General features: G+C 44.0%; 1 protein-coding gene across 13 annotated transcripts in view; it reads right to left on the bottom strand.

Annotated features, from left to right (window-relative positions):
• Positions 1-2,727: 2,727 nt before the first annotated feature.
• Ldb2 (LIM domain binding 2) overlaps positions 2,728-14,132 on the bottom strand; it is a 321,331-nt gene continuing 309,926 nt past the window's right edge. The window contains exons 6-9 of one of the 13 annotated variants that reach the window (XM_017599109.3): positions 10,887-11,010; positions 9,732-9,883; positions 7,085-7,227; positions 3,927-4,370 (exon numbers count right to left, since the gene is read on the bottom strand). In XM_017599109.3, the coding sequence (XP_017454598.1) occupies positions 7,123-7,227; positions 9,732-9,883; positions 10,887-11,010 (381 nt within the window). In that variant the 3' untranslated portion in view covers positions 3,927-4,370; positions 7,085-7,122. Of the gene's footprint in view, positions 4,371-7,084; positions 7,228-9,731; positions 9,884-10,886; positions 11,011-14,132 lie in introns of all 13 variants that reach the window. The other 12 variants (XM_063272932.1, XM_017599111.3, XM_008770202.4 and 9 more) reach the window with 12 other exon arrangements.

The raw sequence follows: 14,132 nt of genomic DNA, 5'->3' as shown, positions 1-14,132 counted from the left end.
TAGCTACATTCATGAACTCACAACAGCTATGGTTGCCTGCACAAGATTGAGTGGGTCAGCATCCCAGTAGGAAGCAGGAAGGTGCACAGGAACCCTCACGCCCAACTGAGGTTGACAGCTTTTAGGGAAGAGAAGGTGAGGTTTTTAAGGATGGCCTCTAGTGAGGCCACGTACTTCAGTGGATGGACCCACACTCAGGAATATACGGGCAGCACCAATAGGATTTACTAGGTTACTAAAATGAAAACAGAGGGCATTGAATTGGGAGGGGGTAGCAAATTAAGCGAGTGGACCTGGGAGGAACTGGGGGTAAACTCTTCCCAAGGATCAAATACATTGAATAGCAGTCTCAAAGAATAAAAATTAGGTGATAACTTAGAAGGGGGACTAAAATAGTCAAAAGAGGCAGATGGAGGGAGGGACCAGGGAGAGAGAGGGGATGGAGAGGGGAATGTGGGGGTTCAGTATTAGGTGAGGGGAGAGACAGGAGAGATGTCCAGATGGCCATGCAAATGAATGGAAATCTGCAACTGATGGGAGTGGTGAGGTGTGTGTGGGACATCTCCAGGACAAGACAGAGACTTGGGATAAGGTAGGTGCCCAAGAATCAATGGGGGTGATCTTAGCTGTGACTCACAATATTGAGAATATAGAATCTGAGAAGGTCACTTCCTGTAGCTAGGCAGGAACCCCAGTGGAACCATAGAAACATAGAAACTCACCCCTAAAACTTCCAACCCAAAATTTACTCTGTCTACAAGAAACACAGGCATGGTTGATGGAGCAGAGACTGAGGGAGTGACCAACTGATAACAGGCCCAACTTGAGACCCATGCCATGGGCAAGAACCAATCCCTGACACTATTAATGGTACTCTGTTATGCTTGCAGACTCTAGCATTGCTATCCTCTGAGAGGCTCCACCCAGCAGCTGACTCAGACAGATGCAGATACCCACAGTCAAATAGTAGATGAAGCTTGCAGATGCTTTTCGAAGAACAGGAAGGATTGTGGGCCCTGAGAGGATAGGAGCACAACAGGAAGACCAACAGTCAACTAATCTGGACCCTTGAGGCTCTCAGAGTTTTAACCACCAACTGAAGAACATCCATGGGGCCTAGGTCTCCCCTCACAAACATAACAGATGTGCAGCTTGGTCTTCATGTGAGTCCCAAACAACGGAGGGAGCAGGGGCTATCCCAAAAGCTGTTGCCTGCCTGTGGGAAATGTTGTTCTAGCTGGGTTACCTTGTCTGGTCTCAATGAGAGAGAAAATGCCTAGCCTGGTAGAGACTTGAAGTGCCAGGGTAGGGAGATACCTTGGAGGGGGGGCACCTGCTCAGAGAAGGGTAGAGGGGATGAAGGAAGGATTGTGGGAGGGGGTGACTGGGAGGGGGAAGTGAGAGGTATGTAAAGTGAGTAAGTGAAAAATAACATAAAAATTTTTAAGAAGTGACAATATCGTTAGAGTTCTGCTCCCATGAATTATTTGTTGCATCATCACAGTGGGAGTGGAATTCCCATAAAGGGAGTTCCATCTCCTTCCTCCTCTCCTTCCACTGATTCTTACTCTCTCACCACCTGCCTTGGAGTGACACAGAAAGGCCCTTGCCAGACAATGATACTTTAGTGTCAGATTTCCAAGCCTCCATGTTGATAAGAATGTGTCTTCTCTTTATAAATCATCCAGGATGTGGTATTTTGTTATAGATAAAGATACCCTTTTGGACTTTGGCCCAGTGTTTCCAGTGACACGGGATGTAGACCAGGGGCAGAGGTGTGTTTTTCAGGATCTGTCAGAGGAATGAACAGTCAATACCCTGCCTGCCCTCTGCAGCATTCCTAAGCCTAGGAGGATCAGTTGGCATGAGTCTTAAACTGTCCTTTTTTTTGTGGCTGCCATTTTGTAGGTAACCAATCTATCTTTTTTACTGTGTCATCTTTATTGAGTAATATACACATTATTACAGCTAGGAAATTATTGATCGTCAAAAGAACCTTGTAAATCAGACTTTAAAAAATTTTTTATTAATTTTTTATGAATTTCACATCATGCACCCCAATCATATGCATCTCTCCATCCCTTTGTATCTGTCCTCTGCTGTTGCAACCCCCCCCCAAAGAAAATTAAACATAAAAACTAAATTAAACCAAGACAATACCAATCTCATTATGGCAGCTATAGTCTGTCTTTGTCACAATGTGTCACACAGTTTACCCTTTTGTCCAACCAACTTGCTAGTGTTCACTGCAATGGATTCTTAGTCTGGTTCGAGGCATCTGGCTTCTGCTACACCGTCAATATTGGATCCTCACTGGGACTCCTCTCAGATGCCCTGCTGTTGCCCTGTGTCATGGAGATCCTGCAGCTTTGGTTCTGCAGGACTAGCCCCTTCAAATGCTCCAACAGTTTATAGATGGGGTAGAGGTTAGGGTGGGCAAAGTTCTGGATCTGGGCCTAGCCAGTAGCTGAGTTGGTCAGCCCACCCGCTCTCCGGCACTGTCCCAGCTAGCTCCCCATTGCCACTACTGAAGGACAGGGCCAGCTCTCCTGCCCCCTTTTATGTGACTTGCTACCCATGTGTGTATTCTGTCTCAGAGAAGTTGGTGGGCAGAGAGCCTGCTTCACACAGGTATTATCACTGGATATTAAATCCAATCTTGAGACTTCTCATCATTGTGGGCAGATGGATTCACAGGTACTCACATCAGCAACCAGACCCACTTACTTTGGTCATTAACACAGTTTATTATTGGCACACTTAACCAGTAAAGCATACATAAAATACAGCTGTTTTATGACACACGGAGCCACTGTGTCTTTACATGTATAGAGGAACATATTAATATGCAAATGGAAAAATTAGTTCTCTTATAAAGTTTCACATAAATACGCTGAACTTGCCCCAAAAGAAACAGTCCCCATGAAAGAAACAGGTGAAGGATTTACAAAATATTACACAGGAAATATAGCATTAAAAAAAAAAACCCACCAAAACTCAGTCAACTAAGATACAATTAAAATAAGAAGAAATAAAATGTTTCAGATTTATTAAACTTCCCACAAAATTAATGGATTACATGGCTTGAAAATATTTGGACCCACAGCAAGTTTACAAATGCATACATTTCTCAGGGTCCATTTGTCTTTGTGTACATAATAAAATCTACCCATATATCTTTGATGATTCCTTGTTTCAGTACTTGGCCTAAATTGAAACAACTCAGATTCAAGAACCAATTAGGTGCAGCTTGTCAGAAAGTCACCTAGCAGTGTTTTCTTAAAGATCTTGCCACATGGAAAACCAGTGGAGAGTGGAGGGGTTGGGAGAAGTACCTTTAAGTTACTTTCCCAAAACTGATATTTTTCTTTTCTTTTTCTTTTTCTTTCTTTTTTACTGAAACAAGAAACTCTCAAATGCAAGTCAAAAAGCAGAAAATATTTTACAATATTAAAAAGTCATCTGTAGTTGGGGTCGGCATGTTACTGAGATCCTGAGCACGTTTAGACAGCATGGCCTTCGTAGGGTGCATGGACAGGATGTTCAACACATGAGGGAGGTAAGACCGTGCCAGGAGGTGCATGAGCCTCTGCTGCTTCTAATTACCATCAGGGACAGTGTCTATATTTCTTGTGAAGGCCTCCAAAGAGAGGCCATGGAGGCTCATTTGAACGAACGATCCTCTCAATTAAAAAGGGAAAAAATTGCAAGAAAGAAAATCAGGTCATTATATTTAGAAATAGATGTTTGCATGGAAACGTTTTGCTTGTGTGTTTTAAATTTCATCTCTTTTCTCTCCTGATAGTAGAGATTTGCGACTGGAATTCTACCCCACGGGGCCTATGGACAGCGAAATCAGGAGCCAGTAGCCCATCTTACTGGGAAGCCTGGGGTGGGGGGTTTTCTGATTTGGTCTCTTGCGTGGCGGGAGGTTTACTGTTCCACGGGCTGTTGTTCCCCAGGGCAGGTGAATTGTTGAAGTCTTCCTCGTCGTCCATGCCGTTGGCCGCATCATACTGCGTGTTTTCTAATCTAGTGATTAGCCTTTCGTCCTCGTCCCCAAACTCACCTCCCATCAGAGTTGGCTCTCCTACCACCATCACATCCTGTGAACAGCAGCTGACATTATTACAGGGAAACCTTAGGGGAGAGAAGCTCAGCTTAAAACAACAGTGGGAGGAGCTTGGGGGACCTAGGACAGACACACTCTGTGCACTGCACAACAGGGTCAAGTCTCAATGTCGGGGGTGGGCCGAGACGCATATTGGATTTCTACAGGAAATAAACATCGCCTCCTGATGTGTAACAACCACGCGAGTTTATGTCCTTAGTGCGCAGCCTGACACCGGAGAACGAGCAATGCTAGCAATCTGCAGAAATAAAAAAATGGATTTTTCAAAATTAAAAAAATCCACGCTTTGAACTTGCTGACCCGGGGCACTTTTGAGAGGGCTATGGAACCTTTTTGGCAATACTTCCAAAAAATGCCATCTCCAATGAGGGTTTGTGAGTGGCCCTTCAACTTGCAGTGAGTTTACACTGGGGTAGGTAAGGTACCATTCTGCAATACCCATACGACTCAATTCAAATAATACTCGCTCTGTCCCCAGGATGATATACACTTTAATTGAAGACAGAATCCCTCTCTTCTCTACTCTGCCAGGTCCTTTTATGCAGCCAATATCCTTGACATTCTGCTACTTAATTATGGTAATTAATTTAGGTAAAGTTTTCGATAAAAACAATGTTCACACTGATTTGACAATTTGCATAGCTAATTAAGTCATTAGCAAAAACCTGCTGATTGCCAACAAGCCCTGAATTTACCATCTGTTATTTCATGGTGCCTGTCACCTATCTCCGCACAGGCAACCCTGTTACCAATCTGGGCAGTAAAGAGAACCAGTCCATCCAGCTGGTACCAGAAGAGAAAGATGAAGAGCGAGCTAATTATAATTACTCCAGTGGAGCTGGTAGTCAGCAGGGATGGGGGCATGCAGGAAGAATCCAAGTAATCACTCCTTTAAGTACAAATTGTCCTTCCATGCAAACAAGAAAGCCACCTACTGTAGCTGGGAGCTCCAGTAGAAGCCCCAGCTGGAAAAGCCCAAGGCCAGAGTCAGGGTAAGGAGACACACAAGACAGAACTCCAGCTTCTCTGTTCAAATGGGGGATTGGTTATACAGGGATGACCTGGGTGTGGGACAGGCTGTCAGGTAGATTCTTCCGAGTAGAATCTGAGCAGCATTTACTTAAAGGTTCCGGGCCTAAAGACGGTGAATTGTTCTCAGCCTTAGAAAGCAGGAAGCAAGCAAGCAAACAAGCTAACAAAAAAACCCCGACTTGCTAGACCAGCTGCATTGGAGTGGTAGGAGTGTAGCCCTCCGAAGGGAACTAATTCAGTAAAATGTTTGACCACTGGGCATTTTTTTAAACCCTGGGGAGCTTTTCCTACTGTCTGGAGAAGAGAGCAACATGAATACCAATTAAATATGAGCTAGAACTATGAAGGTGCTCATTGAACAAACCCTGTACTAATTCTCACCTGGTCTATTCTGGGATGAAAACCCTTGTTTCATTTACTCCTTCCCTGACCCCTTCTTTATTTGAATGAGATGATAAACAAGTTCCCACACTATATTTTCTGACTAGTCATTCTTGTGAACTGGTAAAATTGATTTTAAGGAGAAATAACCCAGATGGAGTAAATGTATAAAATGTGAGCTTGGCTAACTCAGCAATCAAGGTTCTAGTAAGAGATACTGGCCAGATACTGAACTGATGCTTTCCAGAAAGTGTTTACTAGGTAATGAAGAGCCGGAAATGACACTGACATTTAAGGATACTCATGAGGACTCCTTAAGATGGGATGCAAAATAGACACTGCCCTTCCGATGGGGAAGAGGGACCACGTGATTTTAGATGGAACGTAGACACCACACAGACTTGTGAACATTATTCAGTTAGCCGAGAGGCCACCATCTCACTCACTGGAGTTTGAAGATAAAAAGTGTCACTTAGGTACAGGCAATTAGAAGGCTTTACTTATGGTGACGAACGGGAGGAGGTAGAAGGAGCAGGGAAGGAAAGATTGGCTGTGCACAGCATTCGGGTTAATGGACACGCTTGGGAGGCTTTGGGGACCATGCATGGAATGACAGCTAGCAGGAGCAGGCCATCTGACCAACCACGTGGGTCTGTGTTAGTACTGTGATTCCAAGGCCATCGGGAGAAGCTGAAAGAGGATGAAGAAGGAAAGGGTGGTTTGAAAGAGCAGAGGAGAAACGTCAGAAGTAGTCAAATTAAGTGTGACTTGAGAAGGAAAGTCCCCAGCGCTGCAGATGTGTCCTCTGCATTAGAAAAATGACATTCATGCAAGAAAAACAATAGGCATGTAGTGGTCTGCATCACTCTAGTGGGGCTCTGGAGGAGGCTTGTAATCTGTGGAGGACAGCTCCACCACACCCCCACACTAGCAACTGCTGGAAAAGATGCCCAGGCATAGGCATTTGTAAACATTCTAAGTTTATGAGAGATGCTATATTGGCTTTATTGGTTGCTTTTAAAAGTATTTTCATTAGGAACAAAATTCTCTGTGTGCGTATGTGCACACACGCATGACTTAATTAATAGGAGGCTAGCTACAAGAAGACTAAGAACTTTAAACTTTATGTGCACGTCGATACTTGAGGCCACTTACAGAGTTATATGAACACTTCTATTTGGTTCCTTTCACACCTTTACAACAGGCCAGGAATGCTATGCTCTGACCGTGTCTATTTGTCACAAATAGAGTAGAGATTCACACAAATTAAGTAGAGATGTTGTATAGTACAGGCTGCTGCTAGCCAGGGGATGCAAGTCCCCACCCCCACGTCCTGGAAATCCCAGTTCGGTAGTAAGAGTGAATTTCCTTCCCATCTCCATTCTTTGTGACCCACTTAAGGGTATGGGGATCCATCTGAGAGTAGCCCACATACCCTTGTTTCCCACGAGGCTGACCTCTGCTCCAGAGCTGGGAGCTTCGAGGTATTTTTTCCCATTTCACACCTTCTCACTAATCCCCCGTGCAAGGACCACCAACCTCTGAGGAGGACTGGAAGTGACTCCTTTCAGGGCCCCTCAATGCTTCTCCTTAAATTGGCCAGAAGGGGTCACTGCTGTTGAATGACACAGGTCTCCATCCCTCCCAGGGTTGAGGCTGCAGTTCGGGATGGCTCCTAGCCCCTGCTCATGAAGTGAGAAGCAGAATCCAAGGATTAAACCCTAGTCCTGGCCACACACACACACACACACACACGCACGCACGCACGCACGCACGCACGCACGCACGCACGCACGCACAATACACTGCTGCTGCAGAATCTATGCAGGCCAGGGCTGTGGTCACTGGCCAGGCAGTTGATGCCTGCAGGTCATTTCTATTCAAACGATAAGATGATGTTGATTCAGTAAAAAATGGTTAAAAAGCTGTGGTCACTATTATTTAAAATTCATCGAACCTGAAGACACTTTAGAGTCTGCATAGTCATAACTTGCTTCTCTTCCTTGCTTCTTTTGGTCATCTGTAAGTTCTATTTAATGTAAATACCTTAAGATGCATGGGACAGGGACAGTCACCTTTCTGTTTAGTGGTGCCTTGCTCGCACACAATCCACACTCATGAATATTCCCCAATGTAGCAATCCCCTATTCAAAAGCACTTGTTGACTTGGAGGACAGGAGGATCATGGAGTAGAAAAACCTATGTTTGTTAAAATTGAAATAACTCCACCCAGACTGGGGATGCCAAAATACACCAGGTACTCTTTTACTGTCAACTTTTAAACCCTTGGCAGACATCACTAATTGATGCCCTACCAAGCACTACCTGTCAGAATTCTTCTCAACATGATGCTCTGTGAATCTGGCATCAAAGAGGAAACTTCTTGGTCATGCCCAAGTTAACTCCTTAATGTCCAAGTTAGCTCCTAAATGACAATGCCTCCTTGCCTTGTTTTTTAAAATAATTTTAAATCTCAGAATTCCTAGTGCTTTTCATAGCCTTGCGCATAGTAAGAACTTAGAGAAGGCTAGTTGAGCTGACCTAAATTCCTTTGAAATACTACTTTTGAGTTCCAGAATTCTCTGATGTCCATTTTTCCTTATTTGCTAGAGGAACCTAACAAATGTTAGTTTCTAAACCTGGGGCTAAAGGAATAAATGGGCTGCCTGTGTGGACATTTTCAGTCTATTTATTTTAGGCTGGGTCCCATTTTTGTTCTCCAGTCACATTCTTGCTAGGTAGGAACAGGTATAATTCTCTGGTGCCTTATAAGAAGACACGGATATCAGATAGTCTCCGCTAACCTTTCCTCTCTGACCATCAGGTATGATGAGGGCAAAGTTCTATTCAGAAAATGAGACTGCTTAGAAACTCGTTGCGTTACTTGAGGATAATAATTCCTAGCAGTCTTAAAATTCAAATAACCCCTTTCACGTGTGGTGGCTATTATTTCTACTATCCCTGTCTCTCTAAGGCAGTGAGGATGGAAACCATGCCCTGATTTGTGGAAGACAGGGAGAAATCTGTAGACTCAGGGAATCCTTGAGCACTGGGTTTATTTTCTCGAAAGAGACTGACCAATAAGAAGTGGGCTGAAGGGCAGATTAGAGAGGCACATTGGCAAGTGGGGAGTTTCCGGAGAAAAAGTTTACTCTTGATGACAGAGGTGAAGTAGGATCAGAAGGAGGCTGGTGAGGACAAGAGATAGAGGGTGGAGAGGGTAAGGAAGCCAGAATAAGAGAGTGGTATGCCTCCAAAACCATAGTGTCTAGAAGTCATAGTGTCAAGGAAGGGTCTGGATTCAACAGAGTCAAATGCCTGGTGACAATTATGAACATGGGCAGAGGAGCCATAAGGAATCATGGTAGGTGGTGACAGCAGGTGTTTGTAAGGACAGGAGTATTTGAAAGTGACAGTCTAACACGGTAGTGAGAATTCAGAAGCAGGAAAGGCCATGGTTCAGTTTGGAAAGAATCAACCAGTGGTGAAGAAGGCCGTGCAGTCTACTCTCTTTGGACACTACTTTTAACACTCAGTTTTAAGGTTCCATACAGTGTGCTCCCCACCCTGCAAGTAGCCTTTGTTCAGGCCCATAAATAAAAGCAAGAGGTTAAGGGTCAAAAGAAGTGAGATCAAACCAGAGGCTGGCTCTTCATGGGCTAATGATGTGTCAGACAAAAGTTTACAGAGTCATACTTGTAGTGGCTGCAAGCTAATTACCTGGCTCTTAAATAAGAGGGGAGTCCCATGCTGGGAAGACCTAGGCAAATTACAGTACGGGGCCAGAGCTCAGGGGACCAGTTTCCAGGGGCATACTGGGTCTCCAAGGCTGCAGCTGAGAGGCCTTAATATGCCACCAGGCATGCTGTTAAGTGATGCTTTAATTAAACCTTGAGTGCCATATCTCCTGTCAGTGACTCTGATGGCTTTTTAATTCAGGTCCCATCACAGCACGGACTCCTAATATTCCCTTCCGTATTCCTGGTTTGCAGGGGACGTTACCATGGCAGTCTCCTTACCTCCTGGCCCATCCTACCCTTTCCTTACCCTGCCCCTCCTCCCATCTCTAAACTACCCAGAACCTATCTTTTTCCTTTAAGTTCAGAGAGAAATCCCAGCCCCCCCACCCCGAGTTGGGTGAAGAGGAAAGGCAAGGCTTTAGGCCTAAAAGCAAAGTGAGACTTACAGGTACCTGAGTGGACAGGCTCAGGCTCGCGGCTGTGGTCTTCTTCTTGCTGCCGGCGCTGTTGGTTGTGTTCCCAGCACTGCTGTTGGACGTGCTGCTCGTGGAGTTTTTTCGTTTTCTCCTTTTGGTTGTCGGTTGCCTTGTGGGTTCTGCTGTAATAGGGAAAAGGGAAGAGGAATGGGCTCTAGGGAAAGAGTCTGAGGCAGCCCCGAGCATACTGTCCCTCCAATGACGTTCTTTATACACATTGAAAGGGGAACTATTTAAAACGTCCCCATTTTGTATAACCTAAAAATAACAATAAAAGGTTGATTTATTCCTAGCACAAAATGTGTGAAACTCTTTTCTTCTGCTCGTAGCTATGACACGAATTTTATTTAATTGTTCTATCTAATTATCTATCTGTAATTCACTAATAGTGCTTCAGAAGCAAGCTACAGGTATCACTTTCATAATTGAATTTAAAATATTTTTACCAGTAGAAAAGTTGGGAACTGGCCTACTTCTTTTCTCTGTAACAAAGGAAACAAGGACCCATCATTACCTGAAAAGATGCTAGGTTTGTCAAAGAAGTAGTAACCCGGGCCAGTTGCGGGCAAAGCTTCGGGCAACATTTGTCCTACTGTATCCATGTCACATGGCTGCCTGCCAACAATCTTGGATGTCACAGCCTTGGTGAGGTTGGAGCTTCATAGCTGTGTACACATGCTGAATGATTTGGACTTTGGTCTTTAATATGTGCTGTTTATTAATGAATATTCTTAGGATGTCTCTTTACGGTCTAACTAGAAAATGAGGGAAACTAGACTTCTTCCAGAAAGGTCTACTCAGAAATAGTGAAAAACATTTTGGATTCGAATAATGGAACAACTCTTTTCTGAGAAAACGAGATTCATGGCAGTGTGTGGTGAGAATTATTAATTCAACTGACTCTGTTCGGTATTCAGATGTATCCGATGTAGTATCATGCAGACACACCCACATGCATATAATAAGTATATCTTTAGAAAGTTTTGCATATCTATGTCCCGAAGCATGTTGGAATACTCCTAGCTGCCAACCCTTCCTGACAAATGAATCATCATCTTGCGATGATGGCCCTTCTTCCAGAACCTCTGGGAGCATGTTCGTAAAGACTGAGGAACAAGAGCATACCTGGCGGTGCCACCATCCGCTGCCACTTCTGAAACAGACAGGTCTTCAGGCAGTCCCGGGGACTGAGGTTGTAGGTTTTGTGTCTCGACATCAGTTCCTGCATTGGCTCCAGTATTACACACAACTGCAAGGAATGCAAAGTCACTGGTGTTTTGCTACTTGATCATATTAATTACAATAATAATTCTAACAGCTGGAATCTATTAGACAGCTTAAGGGGTGGGTTTTTCCCCCCTTTCTTTTCCTGGTTTTGATTTCTCTTTGTAAGTTGGAAGGGAATGAAATATTACCCATACTTGATTATACCCACTTAAAGTAGTATCATTTATAACATGGTATTACAGCTGAATGTGATTTACACACACACATGCACACACACACACACACACACACACACACACACACACACACTTTCCTGTACAGACTTGTTGAATACAGACAGCTCTGGGATGAGTTCAGGGGCCTTTCCCTGGTTAAGTAGAGCTGCCTTCTGTGGAGTTTACTGCTCTGCTTTCTGCTCTGGCTTCAGGCTGCTCTTCCTGTTTGTATAACCTCACACTGTGAGCTTCAGTGCTGGTTTACACAGGTTATCTGGTGGGGAAATGGGCCATTTCAACTTTGCAGAACCAGATGATGCTTCTTGATGCTGATTCTCATAAAGGCAGGTGATGAGCACTATACACGTTTTATTCATGTGGTTGCTTTTATTTCTATTTTACCCATTCAGTTCATGTGAAGGGCACATATTTGTAGACTGCACGGTTAGTCACCTTGTCAGCTCCTTTGTTTAACTTTGTTTCAGCTTTACTTTGGCCCAAGATTTCTAATGACAAAGATTGAATTAAATGAAAAGACAAAATCATTTAGGGTGACCTTAGACTTTTCTGGAGTCCTTTGGGTCAGAACATCACTGCATGGAGAACGTTCTACCTATTAGGACAAAATCTGAGACTTGGAACAAATCATCAATCACACTTGAGGTCTACAGTTGCAAATGTTGCCCTGTGGCTGCCCTTGTGCAATGCATGGTTGCCTTAGGAGAGGCATATGTGCAGTCCCTAAGTTTTGGCTTCTGTTTGGCTTCCATACTGTTCCTCGCCCTGTACATCAGCCCTCATCTTCAGCATCTCCCTTAGATACTTTCTGTTCCCTGACTGGTATCTTCTTCCTGTGGTTAATGCCTGCCCCATCCTTGAAGACATAGAGAAGGATGTTACCTTGGTACCACATATCTCCCTGTGTAAACTGCAGTGTGCTGTTCCTCTGACTTTCCTATTGCAACTAGAACTTTCTGCTTCATAGACTTATGCAGCCTTCACAGCCCTCTGCTTCCAAGTCTCTTCTCCATGAGGTCCTTGTGTCTTGGAATGATTTACTTTTATCCGTGTGTCCCAGTGAACAGATACATTTAAGCAGTAATTCTTAGGAAGACTATAAAACCTTTTCCAGACTCATTGAAGGAGCTGAAGGGGTTTGCGACCCCATAAGAAGAACAATATCAACCAACCAGACCCCTAGAGCTCTCAGGGACTAAACCTCCATCCCAAGAGTACCCAGAGATGGACCTATGGCTCCAGCTGCATATGTAGCAGAGGATGGCCTTGTCGGGCATCAGTGGGAGGAGAGGCCCTTGGTCCTGTCAAGGCTTGATGCCTCAGTGTAGGGGAATGCCAGAGTGCGGAGGTGTGAAGGAGTTGGTGGGTGGGAGCACCCTCAAAGAAGCAGTGGGAGATAGTGGGTTTCTGGGAGGGGGACCGGGAAAGGTGATAATATTTGAAATGTAAATAAAAAATCCAATAAAAGAAAAAAGTTTAAAAAAAAACTTTCCAGACTCAAAGGGTAGTCTAAGGAGTATGTCCATTAGAACCACGTGGTCTGACTACTGAAGACACAGACTCGGGTGCTCAGCCCCTTCTCACAGGCTGTGCACATGTGGCCCTTAATCCACATTTTAAAACTCCATACCTGCATATAGTTCTATAACTTTGCATAAAAGTTTCAAGTCCTCTGCTTCGCAGAACTGGACATCCCTGCCATGTTTCAAGCTTTTCTCGATTCTTTTCTCATTTTCTCCTCCTGCCCAAGTTCCCTCCCCAGATCTAATCAGGATCGTGATGAATGTTACCTAAAAAGATTTTACTTGTTAATGACAGAATTGCTAAATTCATTAACCCTAAGTAAGAGTCTTCTATAAACTTCTTTTAGTTTGGTTGGAAGAAGAAAGATTTTGAAAGCCACCATACATACAAAGTCCAGCACAGAAGTGAGAAAGCCTCCCTCCTTTGCCCTGGGGATTCCAACATTATAGATCCTCTAAGTAATACAACCTACAATTGCTTGCTAGATCTTCAATCTATCGAACCTTCAAATTTATTTTATGTCCCCTTTGAAACCTAAAGTGCCATTAAAGAGAAATCAACAAATCAGACATAATTCTCTTATAACTAATTCCATGTTTCTACTTAGTAAGGGACTGTATGGGTGCATTTTCCTATAAGGATTCTTTCCCAGGACTCTGAGGATATACAGAACACATGCTGTGAACCATGCCACCATGGTCTCTACTGGCATATCTGAGAGCCAATCACCCCACAGAGCAAAGCCAGATCACATTCAGGCAGACTCAGAGATGTTTGTAGTCATGACTATGGCAAGAAAAACTTTCAGAAATCCCAGGGACTGGGAAACATTTTTTTTAAAACACACACACACACACACACACACACACACACACACACACACACACACACACACCTGCAAGATAGAAAAGGAGAGCGTGAGAGAGCAAAAGTTTTAAAAATTTTTTTTCAGTTCATTTCTGTTTGTTCTACATGCAATCCTGATGAGTATAAAAGACACAGGTGACTGGAACTATCCAGGAAGTCTCAGTAGGGAGTGTGACTGTCATCAGGTATGTCTCCTTGGACGTGCAGCTGGACAAGCACTGGGTTTCAATTTCATCTGGAAAACAGATACCCACCTTATAAAGTGAGAATCTGAGGTAAGGTGTGTCACATGCAAGCATTCAGTGCAGCCAGCATGAGGACACGAGAGTTAGGAAGCATAACACACAAGGTAAACACCACACTTTATTTCTTGACATCAACACACATTCACTGAGGTTCCTTTCCTACTCAGCTGTCAGGACCTAGGCTTTTGTGTTGGGGACACAAAATGTGAGAATACCCTTCTGCCCCCCAAGAACATATTGTCCCTTTAAGAATGATTTAAACAGATTAAGAAATT

The sequence above is a fragment of the Rattus norvegicus genome, chromosome 14 (assembly GCF_036323735.1).
Source record: "Rattus norvegicus strain BN/NHsdMcwi chromosome 14, GRCr8, whole genome shotgun sequence".
NCBI lineage: Eukaryota > Metazoa > Chordata > Mammalia > Rodentia > Muridae > Rattus > Rattus norvegicus.
Note: the sequence above shows the minus strand (reverse complement) of the source record. Positions and strands in the feature narration are given on the sequence as shown.